This window comes from Cygnus olor, chromosome 3 (genome assembly GCF_009769625.2).
Source record: "Cygnus olor isolate bCygOlo1 chromosome 3, bCygOlo1.pri.v2, whole genome shotgun sequence".
NCBI classification, from domain to species: domain Eukaryota; kingdom Metazoa; phylum Chordata; class Aves; order Anseriformes; family Anatidae; genus Cygnus; species Cygnus olor.
In genome coordinates, this window is record NC_049171.1 from 47,582,056 (window position 1) to 47,600,390 (window position 18,335).

The 18,335-nt window shown below is 37.4% G+C and overlaps 1 protein-coding gene across 5 annotated transcripts in view; it reads left to right on the forward strand.

Annotated features, from left to right (window-relative positions):
• Nucleotides 1-18,335, forward strand: part of CRYBG1 (crystallin beta-gamma domain containing 1) — a 97,380-nt gene that overhangs the window by 68,268 nt on the left and 10,777 nt on the right. For all 5 annotated transcript variants that reach the window (XM_040551308.1, XM_040551309.1, XM_040551310.1 and 2 more), the window contains 11 exons: nucleotides 799-938; nucleotides 3,532-3,658; nucleotides 3,963-3,998; nucleotides 4,398-4,540; nucleotides 5,259-5,385; nucleotides 5,477-5,622; nucleotides 11,779-11,905; nucleotides 12,096-12,128; nucleotides 13,903-14,012; nucleotides 14,279-14,408; nucleotides 17,904-18,043. In XM_040551308.1, the coding sequence (XP_040407242.1) occupies nucleotides 799-938; nucleotides 3,532-3,658; nucleotides 3,963-3,998; nucleotides 4,398-4,540; nucleotides 5,259-5,385; nucleotides 5,477-5,622; nucleotides 11,779-11,905; nucleotides 12,096-12,128; nucleotides 13,903-14,012; nucleotides 14,279-14,408; nucleotides 17,904-18,043 (1,259 nt within the window). The remainder of the gene's footprint in view (nucleotides 1-798; nucleotides 939-3,531; nucleotides 3,659-3,962; nucleotides 3,999-4,397; nucleotides 4,541-5,258; nucleotides 5,386-5,476; nucleotides 5,623-11,778; nucleotides 11,906-12,095; nucleotides 12,129-13,902; nucleotides 14,013-14,278; nucleotides 14,409-17,903; nucleotides 18,044-18,335) is intronic.

Consider the following 18,335-nt stretch of genomic DNA (forward strand, 5'->3'; position numbering starts at 1 on the left):
TAAAACTAACTAGAAGGATACATCGGGAAGAAAGCAGTGTTGTTCATTAGAATAGCCTCCAAAATGCTACGGAAACTTAACATATAGTATATGCTTTTTAGCTTGGTAGGAAAAGGTTTTCTAAAAACCATCAGTAATTCCACAGACTTCTAATTTCAGAAGCATGTGTGAGGGATTTTTGCTCATGTTTTTCTTAATGTATTTACCAAACTTACACCCAACACAAAACTTTAGTGTTAAACACCCACAAAGCTTTTTTGATATCAAAAAATACACGTATATGCACAAACTAACCAGGGAGTTTCACACATGGTGGAGCAGCCTTCCTACATGCACTTTTAACCTACCAGTAAATATGTTTGCAGGTCGCCAAAGTACGCATGAGCTATAAAGGTATTTGACTAGGAAAGAAAAAAGGAGGAATATGCATTGCTTGTAATTACAATTCTTGTTTAAATTAATTGTTTTCAAGAATGCCTTGCTTGGTGTTATGTTAGGTTTCAATTTGCTAGAGGAGGTACTAAGTGGTGAAAGAAGGTGCATTCCTGCCTAGATGGCAGAAGGTAAACAATGTACATGTTGGTTGAAAGGTTGACTGACTGCTGTCTTTGTCCAAACAGAGACAGGCAACTGGCCTAGTTTTCCTTTTATGACAGGTATCTGATAATAGCCGTAATTGACAAGAGGGGAAACGATTTAAAACAAACAGGAGTTACAAAACTGATTTAGTTATCCACATTAATTACAGAACTCACAGCACAGATGAAGTGATTATTGCGATCTTCTTCATTTTGTCAGGATTACAGGGTCAGCCGAATTGATTTGTACACAGAACCTGAAGGGCTGGGAATTGTGACTTCCTTTTTTGACGACACCGAAGAAACAGGGGTGTTTGGCACCACGCAGAAGACTTGTTCTATCAAAGTACACTGGGGCATGTAAGTGCATAGTTCTGTGTGAACATGTACTGCTATGAAAGGAATTGGTTTTAAACCACAGGTTACACCTATCAGATGTTCAAGCAGGCTATATTTAATTCCAGTCATATATTTTGGTAGTTTTTGTTGACAGTAACGTTAGTACATCATTGTAATGCTTCACTCTTGGAGAGGCTGACCTCTGAAAATGTTTTGTGTTAGAGACAGTTTTTCCTTTATTTGCATGGAGTAAAAAAAAAAAAATGTAGTAAAGGAATGAGTTTTTCTCTGCTGCTCTTTCTTGTTCAGGCAAACTTATAAGAAATGAGAGGAGGGAGATGAAATGAAATGATAAAATCATCTTTTCTACTTGCTTCCATCTCTAAACTTGAACTCATTGTACTAAAAGAATATTTTTAAGCTGTTATGTTATAAGGTATAGTGTCAAGTGTGGACTCAAAGCATCCTTTTATTTCACGGTGCATTTTAATTAGTGTTTTTATAGTGATTATTAAGAATGCATGTTATATCACCTGAAAACATCTAGCCATGTAAATCAGGAGTGTAATGTGTACCATGAACTAAGCAAGCTTTTATGTTAAAAAGAGACCTCTAAAAGCAATCCAGGTACTGCAGAAATGGCAATTTTGATAACTTAATAAGTAAACCTGTAAGTCAGTACTGAAAATATTGCCCTCAAAGTGGCATGGGCAAACCTATGCAGGAGACGTAGATTTCTTTCAGAAAAAGAGAGTGGAACCACTTCCAGTAATCTTAGGTCCTGCAGAGCATTTTACTAGGTGTATTACATTAGTAATGTAATGTAATTTATAATTTATAATGTAATTTATATATTGTGTATATATGTATAATATATATATAATGTATTTATAATGTAATTTACTAGGTGTAAACATTGGTTGCTACTTGTCGGCTGTGTCATGTTTGGGCTCTGGTAGCATTTGCCTTTCTGCAGATGTTTTATTTAACTATTGAAAATTGTCTAACTAAAGACAAATATTACAAATTGCTGCAGAGATGTATTTAAATACGTCCCACGATGGATGAGGCATTTTAGTTATCAGATAAAATACATTTATCTAATTAATTTTTTACATCTTGATTTAAGAGGGGAAAAAAAGGGAGCACTCAGGTATGTAGGAAAACTTTAAGATGTTCATATAATTGGTTCTCTGGCAGAAGTTTGTGTTGAACTGCAAGCAAATTACGTATCTGATTTTATTGCTCTTGGCATATAGGTTATTTGGAGGTTGGTTATCAACTGATTTCCTCTACCTCTCAGCCTTTCATCTGTCTCTTAAGTTTATTTCTGATTTTTATATCAGCGTGAGTGTATTTTTTGCACTAAATCTGTGTAAACTCTTAAAGTCTTAATTTCTCTCTGTTGCATTTGGCTGTCTTGAGGGAAAGAAGACTAGTATTTCAATCAGGAAACGAAATAGTTGGAAAATGATCACTCAGGTACTAGCCCATTAGTCCAGCGTAGCAAAATGTCACTTCTGCCAATTGCTTGCATGAGAAATTCAGTAAATTGCAAAATGCAGAAAAGCAGCAGCAAGTTTTCTTTCCTTTACTTTACAAGCATGACATAGTTCACTGCACTGGCAGTTGAGGCAGGCTTTGATTCTGAGTCACTTTGCCATGTGGGTGTGGTTGTATCTTAAGGTTTCCCAGTGTGTGTGCTTAATTATTGTTTATTAAAAGCTGCCAACAAAAATGAGGCAATGTACCATTATCTTCTGATTGTACTCTCTCCGTGGTCTCCCATGTGTTTAAATTCTCGCAGTGAAGCTGAGGGCTTACTGAGCAGGGGGCAACTATGAAGCACATAATGCATCTAGTATTTGGCTATAGATACAAATAAAATTAAAGTTCTTTGTTGCTTGGAACCATATGTCTGCAATGAAACTATGCTAACTCGTGCCAGTTAACATCAGCTCAGAACATGCCTTAAGTGATTACTGGGTAAAAGACCTGTGAAAAACTTCTGTTGCTGTCCCATTCAGTAATTTGGAAAATGGTGTCTCTCAAAGCAGACTCAAAAGTGGGTACAAACCATAAGGAAGCAGATTTCTAAGAAGTCGGTGTTTTGTTTTGTTTTGTTTTTTTTTTACATATTAATTAGTAACAAAAGTTTAGAGTTCTGTATTGAGCAGATTTTGCAATAAATCCAAGTCTAGGGTAGCAGAGATCTTTCAACTTCTAGAAAATTTATTCCGAGTATTTTAAAGCTATTCTAAAAATAATACACAGTAACTTTAAATCTTGAAACTTCAGTCTAAAACTGATGTTGTCCCCAGATAAGACAGAGTCAAATTCTTAACTGCCTGTTCACTGTATTGTTTTTTTTTTTTTTTTAGCCTGTTCAAATGAAACATGCATTGTCAGTGGTTCCTGCACAGACACAAACAGAAGTTTGCCAGTAAATCAGCTTGTAGTTGGGAATTTTGGTGGTAAAGACAAAGAAACAGTTTTTTTTTTTTAGGGGTACAATGATATTTTTTCTGAAGTAAACACTTTGTCTTGTTCTTTACTGTTCAGAAATGTTTTTATTTTATTTTAATTTTTGCTTTCCACTCCTCCCCTACTTTAGATGGCTAATTTATGAAGAACCTGGTTTCCAGGGAGTCCCTTTAATGCTGGAGCCTGGTGAATATCCTAATTTGGCTTTCTGGGAGAAGAAAGAAGCCTATATTAGGTCAATGAGGCCCTTGAAAATGGTAAAATGTTGTTATTACTTGCAAGCTACATCACCTTTTATGTGTTAGAAATAGGGTGTTAGGATGACTAAATTTCTCAAGACTCACAGAAATGTAAGTCTTAAAAAACAAACATTTTAGCCTATAAAATTCTTGAACTTTTAACATCTGATTGCATCTATTTCTGCTTTTAATCTTCTTGTTCTCCATTTGTGGCCTACAAAAAAGATTTCATCCTAATTCCAGCTTCTTGTGAAGAGTTGATGACAACTTGGTATAGGTGACTACTTATTTTTCTCTTTTTTTTTTCTTTCCTTGCCAACAGGGTGGTCGCAAAGTTGAATGTGCTGGAGAGCCAAAGGTAAAAATCAGTATTTATTTGATTGTTGAAAGGTATATTATCCACATACACATGAACTACATGTGGGTGGATAAATCTGTCTTGATTGTGTACTGACTACTGAGGGCTTAGCGGCTGGTCATGCTGCATGTGACCACACCATGAAACTGTAATTTCTGTCAAATTTTTGCATCTATCACATGTACATGACAGTATTAACAGCTGTCTGGATAATGCTGACAAGTAGTGAACATTTAAGCCCCAATGTTGCATGTCTAAGGGAAGATGTCTTAAAAAGAGACCCCATTACTTAATTTCATCATCTTGCCTTCTTCCTCTAGGCACCCATACAAAAGAAACTGACTGTTGTCAGAATTTATCACGCTCTGCAGCTTTTCTTTTACTTCCTTTCTGTGACAGGTAGTCATTTATGAGAAGCCTTTCTTTGAAGGAAGACATGTGGAAGTAGAATCAGAGATCTTTATGCTCAATGACAAGGAATCAGAAGAAAAGACAAGTCTTCCACTTACATCAGTGGGATCCATGAAAGTACTGGGAGGAATGTAAGTGTGGGAAACCACCAGCAATATTTCTCCTTCAGCTGAAGTGGTAACTCCATAGATTGGAATTCGCAGTGGATAAATTCAGTACCTGTTTACTTTTTTGTCTTCCTATTATTTTTTTTAGGGAGGGGTCTGGGTTAAATTTGCAAATATTCACAACAATGGCTGCATTCTGGACAATACTTTGTCACCCTGATTTCACGGTTGTGAGAGAAGGGGTAGAAAGGCTGCCAAGCTGACAGAGCAGCCTAAGTCAGCTAACTTCCCTCTCTCCTGTTGTAGTGCTGTTTCCATGATTAACTGTTTTAAACCTCAGGTGTGGATTAGTTACAGAATTTCATTTGGCTTTGGTTAGCGAAGGATATAAGGTTTCTCAAATTAACTTGAAGTTCTTTATCATAACAAGCCAGGAAAGGTGTGGTGTGTTTTTTTTTTTTTTTTGTGCCTTGTCTCTCTACCAGAGTGGTCAACATAATGTCACTCTTCACTTTTTTGTTTTACCTCTGGGAAGTCTAGCAAGTATTTTTATTGGACTTTTTTTCCTGTTTGAAAGGATTATGTAATTATATTAACATCAATGGAAAAAGTATTTAGGAGACTCCTATATACATAATAGAAGAGAGGAAAAGAAAAGAACAAATTTCACAAATCTTTCTGTTCCCTGAAAAGACATAGTGGCAACTGTCCATTTTCACACACACACTCTGTTGTTGTTTAGCTGGGTTGCTTATGAGAAGCCTGGGTTTGAAGGCCATCAGTATTTGCTGGAAGAAGGAGCGTATCGGGATTGGACGGACTGGGGTGGCTATGATGAAGAGTTGCAGTCACTGCGACCTGTTGTTGGCGTAAGTTCCAAGAACATGTAGTAGAGATCTCCTGAGTGCATTGAAACTGCATTTTCCTTATGGTGCTTCTCTCTTTTTTGTTTTTTAACAGGACTTCACAAGCTCCCATATGATAATGTACAGTGAAAAAGACTTTGGATCAAAGGGTTCCAATATTAATGTGTTAGGAATTATTTCCAATTTGAAAGACACTGGATATGGGCTGAGAACGCAATCTATAAATGTGCTAAGTGGCGTGTAAGTGATATTTTTAACTGTTGTTTAATTTTAAATATTCTTGTATACTTTTTAGGATTTCTGTGTTTGAAGATGTTTTTCTGTACTCAGACATCTAATGTCTCTGGAAACTTCAGATTAAATTTCCTGCCCTTGACTGCAGCATGTTGGCTACAACATGGAAATGTTGGCTTGCTGACTTGCAAAGTATGATAGTATATGAGATAAGATCTCATCAGAGAGGTAAAAATAGTTTGTTCTTGTGGCTGTGTTTTTAAAAGCATTTCCATAACAGCAAAATTGTTATGGAACTAATTCTAGGCTTGGTGTGTTTGACCTGAGGCAAATTCCTTGCTTTTTCTCAGAGTTGTGTGTAAAATGGATTTCTTCTGAAAAGTAACATTGCTTTTGCAGTGAATCCCATAGGTTAATAGTTTTTTACTACAACCTTTTATATATATATATGTATACATATATTTTTTTTTACATTGAGGTTCCTAAATCTTTTGATTAAGACTATTCCTATTTCTGGTGCCTCTTGCGTTGTCACATGCAATTGATAAGTTGGTAAATCTTAATGTTTGGTTTGTTGGGCACATCAATTGCAGGTTAAGTTCCACAGCCTTACAGACTGCATCAAAGTATTTTGGAAATATAAACAAATATTAGCAATCATGTCTCCCAATACACAAACTCTAAGAGTATACGATATACAGTCTCTTTCCTTGTCTGGACTGCAGGTGACTTGCTGAAAGATCTGCCTTACCCAGCCACACCCTAAATCTTTCCGTGTGTTATCTGTGTGATATCTCTGCAAATTTTGCCTGGGTAGAGACTGCAGAATCAAGCTCAGTGCATTCCAAAGGAATGCATTTGATTTGTGTACAATATGGTGTGACAGCAGTTTTTTCTGCACGGTGACCTTTGAAGCCACTGTGCCCTTTTGTCTTCTGTAATATGCAAGGGAGATTCATGGGAAAGAGTCACCTCCGAAGGTTGGGAAACAAATTGTGGGTCACCTATCACACCCTTTGTGTAGTTGTTCTAGTAAATGTGACTGTTGCAGCTGAGATAGGAATCGTACTTTAGTATGAGTATTCTAGTAATTAAGTGTGACTCCCATACTTTGATGGTAAAAGTGGCTAGAAGTTATTACAAACAAAATCTTTGTCCCACAGACTCTGCAATTGCTCCCGTAATCTCACCTTCTAGTCTCTTAAAGGTGTAATTTGTAGCATTAAAAATATTTTTTATTTAGGTGTATTGTTCGTAACCGGTGACCGCCACTCAGCTTTTACAGTCTTGTACAACCCTTTTGTTTCCAAAGAGGTTGTGAGTCTTTTAGAGTTTGGTGGTGGTGGTCTTAGTAAATGCTAGTGTGTCAGGTAGTTGAGTGAATCATGTTAAGTCATGCTTGGTAATAAAATATCTTATTTTAAGTGATAAGTAACTGTTCAGGTAGAAGAATTTTATATCTTCCCTTCCTATCAGTCATACAGTGATGAATAATCCATTGAGCAATTCCCAGAGCTATTTAGACTAGAACATATATGATGTCATAGCAAACTGTTACAGGTTCAATAAAAGCTTGTCCTAAGCAACCTTCCTGGTATCATATTGAAAATACTTCGTTTAAAAAAAAAAGTTAAACTGCAAGAAGCACCGAACCTTCCATAACACTTTTTTTTAACTACAGGTATCTGTAGTAAGCAGTTACAGCAGTAACAGATAACCCATGATCTGTATTTCCCACATAATTAATTTGATTGCTCTGTAATTTAAAGGGTATATCAAAGAAAAGAAAAGCTTACAGTGCAGAACACAGATATTACTGAACAAGTTCTGAGGTAAACTGCATCTCTAAACTTTATGCTGAAGCCAGCCTAGCTCTGCATTTGGGGAATGAATATTCCGTTTTGGGGTAATGGAAACCTAGCTGCATTACAATTTTCAGCTATAGTTTATGAGGAATGTTTCCAAGCAATATTTTAATGCCTTTGCTTAATCTATTGTGAAGACACATTGAAAAATGTATCCAAAGATGGTGAGTGACTCCTTTTAAATCGATAAATGCTCTTGAGCATTCTTCAGAAACTGGACGAGCACAAAACCCAGGGTATTTTATTCTTCTACCATTTGGGGCGGGAGAATGGAATTCAGACTGCTTGAAAATAGGAGAGGCCTTTCTTAAGTAGGATTTGATCTTTACTCCAAGGTTGGCAAACTGTTGGTGGAAAATGAAAGTATTTAGTAGCAACAGGTAACACCCTTTACAAGTTTAAGCAAGTACTAAAAGCAACTGTGTTGTACAATTTTGACTTTTCTCTTTGCTTAATAATTCTTCAAGCTTATATTTAGTAGTGATCAAAATCACAGGAATTGCGTGCTTTGAAATGTGCCTTTTCTTTATCTGTAAACATAGAAAGCTTTTGCCAAAAATACTGAAAAAGCCCCTGTCTTTTAATGTTTTTTTAACTTGGTGGAAGAACTTTTCAGATATGTGTTCTTCCTAGGCGTTTGTTTTGCTGTGGTCCTGTAATTCTTACTGGTTTCCTTCCAATTTTCAAGTAATTAGTCCATAGTGCAGATTTGTCTGCTTCTAGTGCATATATTTGTAGTGATATTGAGGAAATCGTTAGGTGATGAGTAGTTCTTATTCAGGAGCCAGAATGTAATGTATTGAATCTAGATACACACAGAGGGGTAATGTGAGGGAAACTAAAGAGACGCTATGTACAAGAACAAACCTCCACTGAGAAGCTTGAAAAGGTTGAGAGCCCTTAGGTACCCTGCAGGAGAACATTTCAAACAAAGCTTCCTCTTCCTTCCCTCCACGTCTGAACTGAGCTGAGCTAACACTGAAGAGAACCTTTCAAGGAGTCACAAAATTGAAGTTCACAGGTCCGTGGTACTAGAAATCACAAGCAAAAAGGGGTACGGTAAATAACCTGTTTCCTCTCTTTCCTACGAACAGAATTTTATTACCTCTTCCTCCCTATTAGTCATGCTAAAAATCTGCAAGTGCCAGTTTTCTCCCTGGCCTCACATGGTCTATGATTACCGTAGGCTGATTTAAATCTGTTGTCTCCATGTTGTATTTAAGGTTTAAATATTATGGATTCTATTTCAGACCTAAAGGAGTGCTTCTGTGCTTGAAAGCTTAACTTTTTACAGCTATGCCGTTTGGTTTAATGAAGGTGTTGCCATTTCATCTTTAGCGGTGGGGGGAGAGAGAGAGAGAGAGAGAGAGAGGTAGGTCCTTCCAGCAGGTAGTCTGTCCTATTGTAAGACGAGTCTGAGCAACACAAAAAGTGGGATTAGTCCTCTCAGCTGATGTTAGGAAGAGCATATGTGCTAAGAAACAGCCAGTGTTTTAAAAGACAAAGTTAGGTAAGATGAATCCTGAGCTGACCATGGGAAAAGCTGTCTTTTAGCAAGGTATCTGTCTCAGGGTTTTCTTCTTGGCTGTTCTTTCACTGTTTGGAGTTGCTCTTAGGAGACATCACATACAGAGGCTTTGGGTAAAGATACTCTGTGTACTGTCACTTACAGTATATAACTGACAGTTTTCTCTACATCTCAAGTTCCAGTGGCATGGAAGGTGCAGAGGCGTGAAGCCTTTAGCACAGTTCCGGCATTGATTTGGGCTGAGGCTGTTGCTAAGCCTGACTATGGCAATTTGTTGGGCTGGGGGTTACAAAATTATTGTGTTGAGAGAAGTCGCTCCCTGTGGGGTAGGGAGGTTGCTGCCAGACTGCAGCATAAAACTTGAGCTCTTGTGGTACTTGGCAGCTGGGGTGCGACTCTTTCCCTCAGATACGGAGGCTGCCTCTTGCTATCCAGGCCTCCCGGTTAGTCAGAAGCTGGATTAAAGCAACGCTTCATCCTGGGGATAGTCTTGAGGTCTGACAGGTTCAGCTGCTGCTGAATTCGGCTTCCTGTCCCTGGCGTCATTACCAGTACTCTTGGCAGCTTGCATGGGCTTCTGAACAAAGTGGAGAAGCACAAGTATTTCACCAGTAAGCCCTGGCTCTAGCAATGCTCCAACATGGGCTGACTTGCATGGGAGAGCAGTGCTTATTAATTTAAATCCCATTGTTTTCAGCAGAAACGTGCTTAAAGTGAAATACGTTCATTACTTCTGTATTCAGGGTCCTTTTTAGGTAGGAGGAAAATAAATTCCTGCTTTTGAGAGAGTCTAAGGGGAGGGATCTGGCATGTTTTATCATTCGCTTAAAATCAGGAACACTTATTTTCATAGACGTTAATCAAGTTAAACTGCCATGCCTTGTAGTTATACCTTGGTGTCTGTGCACTGAAAAATCTAATAAGCATCTGTTCAAGAAATTGATTAAGGAAACCTCACAGTTTTTGGTATGTGTGGCATACAGGTCTAAACATACCTGAGACACTTGAACTTTCTGCTTAATTTATTGTACATACCAGTGTCTCTTTAATGAATTACTGTGAGGTGATTTTGAAATGTGCCTTGAAATATGCCTTAAGTAATTAGAGCATAACAATTTGGAATAATTGATTATATCTGAGGCAAACCAAGAGATGCGGGTAGTGATAAATGTGAATCACTATATGAGTGCTTGCCATGGACAAATATGAAGTTGATCCTTGCAGTATGTACATGTGATGCAGCTTTATTTCAGTTTGAAGTTATCCCATTTTTTGTATCTGCAGAGACTCCAGCATTTGTTCTCGGACTAAAACTGCAGCTTAATAGAATCTAGTTGCTCAGCACATGTAATTCTTTTTGTGGTGAATTTAGATGGTGAGAGGTAGCCTACACTGCACGTTCTAAATTCAGTATCATTCAACTGCTTTATGATGTCAATTTTTTGTTAGTTTTGACATTCTGTATGAAGATCCCGCTGAAAGTGAGTTTTGGCATAACTTAGGATAACTCCTTATGTAATGCATTAGCTAAATTACTCTATTCGTACTCAACCAGCTGTTCTCATAGAACCAGGAAGATGTCCTGATCCCTGCATAAATATAGTGAATGAAGCTCAGCTGTTACTGTGGCCAGTTCTGATGTCTGTACACTCCTCAAAAAAAAAAAAAAAGATTCCAAAAGATACAGAATGTAATTATTGGAACGTTTGGGAAGTCTAGAAGTGGAAGGCAACAGAATTTCTGTAGGTTATGGCAAAAGCAAAGGTAGTACTGATGCAGGAATACTTTATCTGGACTTATAGTATGGACCCTGGGTTAGAAGCATGCTGTAAGAGAAGGTTTCTTAAATGTAGCAGACTATGCATAGCAAGGCTAGCCGATAGTGGGTCCTTCAGAGTAGTAATAAAACATTGCAGGGGCAACTGAATGTTGGAGAGACTTATTTAAGTGATTTGGTTGATTTTCTAGTAGCTAGGGTGTTTATCTCAAAAGTTGAGTATCTTTCAGAAAAGCGTATACTGGCTGAGATGGAAGTTATGGGTTTGATGCAGAAATCTTGAGTTTGTGGCCTGTGTCAGGCATGAGGTCTAAGCAGTCATAGTAATTGCTTTGAGTTCATATACATTAATCTGGTTAAATTTTTGATGGCTTTAATGTTTAACTGTCAAGGATGTTCTTCCAGCTGATGTCTGTGATCCCTAGCAGGGAACAGTCTGCCCTCATGAGCATATATACCTTTTGCTGCAGCTTAACTTTCTGTTCTGTGCATTTGCTTAAAAACAACTGAAGTTTAGGAATACTATTTTTTAATGTTGCCTGTACATATCCTTATTGTACAGATGACTTCAAAATTTAATTTTATCCAGAACAGTTATATTCTGATATCTATCTGCTTTTGTAGAGAAGAACTTAATCTAGATAAAATAATAGAACTGTGAAACATCTCAGAATATTCTTCCTGGAGTATGCTTTAAAGGTATCTAGATGATGATGCATTGCACTGGTGGTCTGCTTTAGCTTATGATTCATATTCACTCTGATTCATATTGACATGGTGGGGCTAATGGAAGTGAAATTTGCAGGAGTTCTGGAGTATCAGATGTTTGTAAACAATCAGGGTTTGTTTATTTAGGGTTTTAATAGCATCACAGTTTGTCATTTGAGGGGAGAAATTTATTCTTATATTAAGATAATAATGAATATATACTTCTGTTTTTTTTGGAAAGAGTAGTATAACTTTTACTCATTACTCTCTTCTCTTTCTCTTAGGTGGGTGGCATATGAGAATCCTGACTTTACAGGGGAGCAGTACATACTGGATAAAGGGCTATATCCCAGCATTGAGGCATGGGGGGGGAAGAATTGCAAAATATCTTCAGTTCAACCCATTGTTATGGTAAGGAGTTCATTTTATTCTTGTTTTGCAAGTTTCTCTGAAGTATTTCTAGGTAGTCTTTTCTATCAAATCCAGTTTATGTATATTCTTTCAACAGTAATTAATAACAAGCTTTTGTGTATTTGTTAATTTAGTGCTTCTTAATTGTTTTTCTTATTTTTTTTCTCTTTTGTTCTCCAAACCTTTGTAGGATATTGTTGGAAGTGAAAGGGGTAAAGTCAAGGTAAGATACTTCTGTAAGTGCATGAAATGTACTATGTAGTAGTGACTGTGTAACATATAAATAAATAAACTGCACCAGGCTTTTCATATACTTTATCACCCAGGTTTTTGAACAGATAATTGACTAGTCAGACAAAGAGTGAGAACTCCTAAGTGAAGAAGGAAAGCTGCTTTTCTGAACCTCATAACTAAGGCACATTCCAAGAAAGCTGGGATTTAATAACTAGCTGTCCCCAGTATCTTTTAGGGGCACAAGCAATGTTTTGGGTCTGCATGTTAGCTGTTAGGGGGTATCAGCAGTTGTTCTGAGGAGCTGGAGTCTGCACCCATCTATGCAGAGCTTCAGTGTCCAGCTGAAGGTACCTGGAGTCTGTTACAGAGGTGAAGGCTCTGCAAGTTGGACATTGTTGTACATGGTGCAGTTGAGAACTTGTTTTGAACCTAGTTCTTTGGTTAACAGTTCTGCTAATGGTGGTTATACTTGAAGTGAATCTCATTCAGTCACAAGTACTGCTTTCTGAGTGTGCTTAAAAGTTGATGTTGTATTTGTCCATAGTGAAGTGTAGGGAGTGACAGAGAACTTGTCTTTTCAGTGAGTTAATGTATCTTTATGTTAGACTTTCTCCTATCTGCAAGAACTAATACATTTTTTTTGACAGTGAGAGTAATGGGGAGCTTTTTTCATTCTTTCTTAATTCCCTTCCTTTTTGTCTTTTTCCCTGTACAAAGTTACTTTTATTTTCAGTCAAATTGAGAAAAGTGTCATGGAACTAAAAACCAAGGAGAAAAGCCTTGGCTGTCTCAATTTGCATTCTTAATTAGTAGCATGCCTCACTGGAATGTCCTTTATAGGGATGTATAAACTATGGGGAATAAAAATCTCAAGGCTGCTTATTTTCTGCTGTATGCATGAAAAAATATTTACATCTATATATTATGTTTCCTATTAAGACATTATCCTAAGGAAGCTAAGAAGTAATGGCTTGTAGTCAACAGACTGTATCCTTCGTCAGCATGTTCCTCTTTGCAAAGTGCTGTGCATGCCTGCACTTGTATCTCTGTTAAGAGTGAATAAAGCTGGTAGGCATGTGATAATGTGAATGACTTCTGTGTGATCAGGGTTAATTATCCTCTAACCAAATTAGCAGGTTTGCTGCTCAGAATTTTTTTCTCCTTTTCAACAAGGACAAAAGACTCCGGGTGACTTATCCTTTCATACCCTCTCATTCTCAGAATACAGAAAGAAAGAACTGACATGACTGTAACTGTAGTTATAACAGGCACATCAGTCCTGGGAATATATACCACACCTGTTGGCATGCTCCAGAGTATTTTGCCAAGATCATGCACCATTTATGTTCTGAGAAACAGACATCTTTCATTTAGTGAAAAGAGAATGCATTTTGGAGATTAAATGGATTAAGAAACTAAAACAGAACAGTTTATCACCCTTTACTAATGATGTGCCAATTATGACCATTCTCTGGGGATTTAAAAATAATCTCCAGAAGATAGTCAAAGCAGCTACCTTTGTTATTGTTCTTGGAATTATTTTATATCTTACTAAACGATTTAACATCCAGAGGTAGCTTTTGGTATTGCAAACCTTGTTCAAGATACCAAGGTAACAACACTGAAGGTGTAACAAAAAATATATGTCGCTGAGGGAATCTGGGTATTAAGTATATTGTAACCTAGTCATTGAAGTAATGGTAGAGACATGCTAATGAAGGTTAAAGAATAAAATGTTTTTAAATGTTTGTGGTTGTTTAAAGGTCCAGTTATTTTCAGAGCCTGAATTCAAGGGTAACTGCCAAATATTTGGAAAAAACACAAGATGTATTGATTCATTTGCAGTGAAGTCTTCAAAAGTTTTAGGTGGCAGGTAAGTTATATCAAATGAATATTGTAAAATCACTAAAATGGGAAAAGATTTTAAAAAGCAAACAGCTTTCTAACATCTGAAATGGTTTCTTCTATGGGGAATTACAAAGGACAATGCTTTGCAGTGTATACATCAACCTTTAGCTTGTCAGGACAGAAAGTTGTAAATGTTGTTTCTGTCAGTATCTGTTATCAAAGACTGGGAAATATAAACATCATTTTACTTGCACAGTTTTCTTAAAAGACAATTTCTTCTCCTTCCTGCAGCTGCATAGTGTTTGACCAGGAGGAATTCTCTGGTAACCAGTATGTGTTAGAAGAAGGAATCTATCCTGATCTGATGGCAATGGGTTGTTCACCCCAAACAGTTCTAAAATCTTTACGGATTATAAATACTGTAAGTAAATCAGATCAGTACAATGTCTCTGACCTCCCCATTTTTTTTTGGTAACAATAAAAATGATAGGGACGGGTGGACAACAGAGCAGTACTTTTTTATTTTTCCTATGCAGTAGCAGTGAAATGTCCTATCTGCAGTCAGGTTTTGGACCCCTGTACTGTTTTTTGCAAAGGAGAGGACCTCATAGAAGCAGCTGCCTGTCATTGCTCTTCTTAACAACAGCTTACAAAAGGACTTCTGTAAAACAAATTAAGGATGTGTCAGACGTTTTATTTCCCATTAGGAGAGATCACTTAGAATAGGTTGAGAAGTATCAGTAGGACAGTGTGAAGTAATATCTATACTATAGTCCATGCTTTTAAGTGCATGTTAGAAAGAGCAGGCTTCAACTCAGGAATTTTGCATGAAATGCAGGTAATTATAAAACGCTATTGCTATCATCAGGGAAACGCAATTTGTGTTCCTCATGAAATAATGTACCCTTCTAGATAAAGCAAAGCAACGCCCAAATGCCATTTGGCAAAATCAGACACACTGTTATGTGCAGTGGATACAAATCTAGCAACATTTACATATTTTGTAACTCGTCAGTGGTCACAAACGAGTCTGTTCAAGCCTTTAACCAATCATTATGATAGATCGCTTATGGAATCTGCAAGTAATTACTAGCAAAATGTAGTCAAGAATCCAGGAACTTAGTACAACTATGCAAAGAGGTGGTACTCATTTTAAAAATGGAAGACTGCATTATTGACTCTCTCCTTTGAATTTGGCAACTGTATTGCACTCCACTGTAATTTTGGTAACCTGTCAGTGATGTAGCAGTTGACGAAGGAGAACTAAAATGTGTCATCCTCTTTCAAGTCTGGAGCATTTTGATGTACACTGTAAACAAACATTTGCATCAAGTATGTCTGCCTTCTGAATTCTTTGTCTGTCCAGTAGACAGATCATATTAAAAATAATAGAAGTGGTTCTAGCCAAACTTGGTGGGTGATCACCGTGTATTAAAACAGACTCTTCTGTACATGACGTTATCAAGTTCTTGGGTTTCAAATGCTTGCTTCATGCTGGAAGGATCAGCTTTCTGTAGGAAAATTTATTTGCGACAGAGACTGTTGTGGTAAAACAGCCAAATGTGTCAGTTCTGTGCTTCTTGAAAATCTTAAAGCTTCTGAAACTTGTTCTAGCCCTACAATTTATCACATTTCCATAGTAGTGCAGAGATGTCTGTCTGCAAGTCATATGCTGGTGCTTTCTTTTTCAGAGGCTTCTTAACCTGAGGAGAAGAGGAAAATGGGTTGCTTTGCTCAGTGGTTTAGTAACAAACCAGAATACAGAGAGTAAGAATTTAGATGGAAATGGTCGTGTTATACTGTTGGTTTTTCATGATTTAACAGAAGCTTGAACTTATTATTCTAGATACCATTGTCACCTGTCTTATTTATTTTGTGGCTGTTTTTTGGCAGTCTCATTCTCAATTCCTCCACACCATTTGCTGGTCCCACAACTTTTCCCATGACTTCTTTGTGCCATTTCTATACAAGATGCACATTTTTTGTTCAGAAGCTCAGTATCTTTGCTTCGTTATGCTTGCTTTGCATGCTCCGACTAATTGTGTTGCAGATGGAAGAGTGTTTTTCCTTCTTGAACTTGCTATGTGTTCTTTTCCCTGAACATACTGCAAAAACAACTGTGGGTGTGGCTTATACTTGGAGTCATGCTGTAAATACTCTTTTTTAATGAGCAACTCTGTGAAATAGCTAAATGTAGATATACATGAGAACCAGCTCTGTGTAATACAGAACATGGGAAGAACTGCAAGTTAGAAAACTCTAAGCTGACCTTGCACTTCTTGCTGTGGGGAATGCTTTTATATAAGTCTTACTGCTGAATCTTAAAAAATGCCCAGAGTGGAAGGTGTGGTTGAAAATTGGAGGATTTCCTTTTCTCTCTCTGTGCTTTCTTTTTAAGTAGGTTATTTCTGAACTATTGAATATGGCTCAAGGGTTGCTGTCTGACCAGTTTTCTATCACGGAAGGCAGGTGCTGAGGGTTCATAGACACTGGGACATAATCATAGTTCATGTTGGGCTTTTTACCCATGATGATGCTTAATAGTCTAACTCGCATTAACCTTTGATGGTGGGATTAGTCTACTCTGATTTTGGAGTAAGCTAAAAGGCCTCTTTGGCATTTTCCACAAGCTAATAACATGCACGCAAACAGGAGCATAGCTCAGCTGCTGTGTGATAACCTTGGCTGCTGCTGAGATAATGGTGATGCTAATGTAGCATTATCAGCTGAGCCCTTAGCTGTCTAAAGGAAGGTTGAAGAGGAATTTAAGCAATGTCTAGAAATTGGTTGACATGAGATTTTTCCTGGTAAAGACACGTATCCACTACTGTGTGCATATGGATCCATCCCTGCCTCTGCATGGCCTGTTTCCACGCGTGAGGCCAATTGTGAGTCTGAGACCTTGCTTCACATTGGGTGTTCCTGATGCAGTTGATGTGTTTCAAGCATGCCGAAAACATGCCAGCAGTTAGGAGCTATTCTGGCTATGCCATTGGATTTACTCAGTTGTGACTGGAAGACTTGTGAGAAAGAAATGACCCTGCCACTCCCTATCTATGACTGTAAATTGTGACACCAGGACACTCAAGCTTAATTAATTTCACCCTGAGGGAGTTCAAACCCTTACCTCCCAACTTCAAAGTAAGGGCCTTAATTGTAAGAGTCTGTTTCCAATCCACTACAGATACTTGCCACACAGAAAAGAATCCCAGTTTCGTTATCCAGAAGGCATTTAAAATGGATTCATTCAGTGATACAGGGAGTTTCATGTGGATAGGACCCCTCTGAAACCAGAAGCATGTTGACAGAGAGGGAGAAGAATCATCACCCCTGAGCCATTGGGAAGATTCAGATGTTAGTTTTTGCCTGAGTCATGAATTTCACCTCAGAAGTATGAATCTTGAAGCTTTTGTCTAGCGAGAGATTTATATGGCATAGCCTACTATAAAAGTTAAAAATGAAAGCTGCAATAGGCAGTGTTGACAAGGCTGTCATCATTTGAAGCTGTAGAAATCAGTATTAGTTGACTGTGTTTTCAGATCTGAAGTTGAAAATTCCTACAGTGAATGGAAGTTAGTGCAGTGGGAAAGGGATACTGCATTAATTTAAATGTGTTTTAAAATATAATTAAGATATGCAAGAATTGATCATGGAGACATTTTTATGTGTCGTCATAACGAAGTCTTATGTTGAATGGAAGAAGAATCCTTGTGTGTTTTGTATAAGGTCTTTTTGTGACATTTTTGTTAGTTTCCTTTAAGTAATCTATTGAAGAGCAAAAGTATTTTTTAGGGTCTTTGAGCTGAAACAATCGAGCAGAAAACTCTAATATAAAAGGGTTGCATGGAGAAATGATGTTCACAGTCACCATTTGGACTTTTAACATCATATAGAAATGCTCATCTTCTTTTTACAGGAGCTGTCTGAGCCATGCATAGCTCTTTTTGAAAAGGTGCATTTCCAAGGAAAGAAAATCGAATTCAGTACAGAAATCTTAAATCTGCAGTTCCTGGGATATAATCCTCGAATAGCTTCAGTTCAAGTTCTTGGTGGCATGTAAGTTCAAAAACACTTCTTGATTCTTTAGAATTATGTGCTTACTCCATAGAAAAAAAACAGGTGTTAGAAACTAAGACAAATAAAATTGGAATAAGATAATGTGCTCAGTGCATTAATGCGCATCATACTTACAGAAACTTACTCTCCTCCTGTTTCTATAACATATTATTACTCACAAGAAAGTGCCCTGTGCTTTTCTAAGAAGCTGCAATGAATTAGAATAAAGCTCACAAGTGAACTGGTCCTATCTCTCCTGCTGTGTTATAAAAGGTAGTTTGTATAGGTAGCA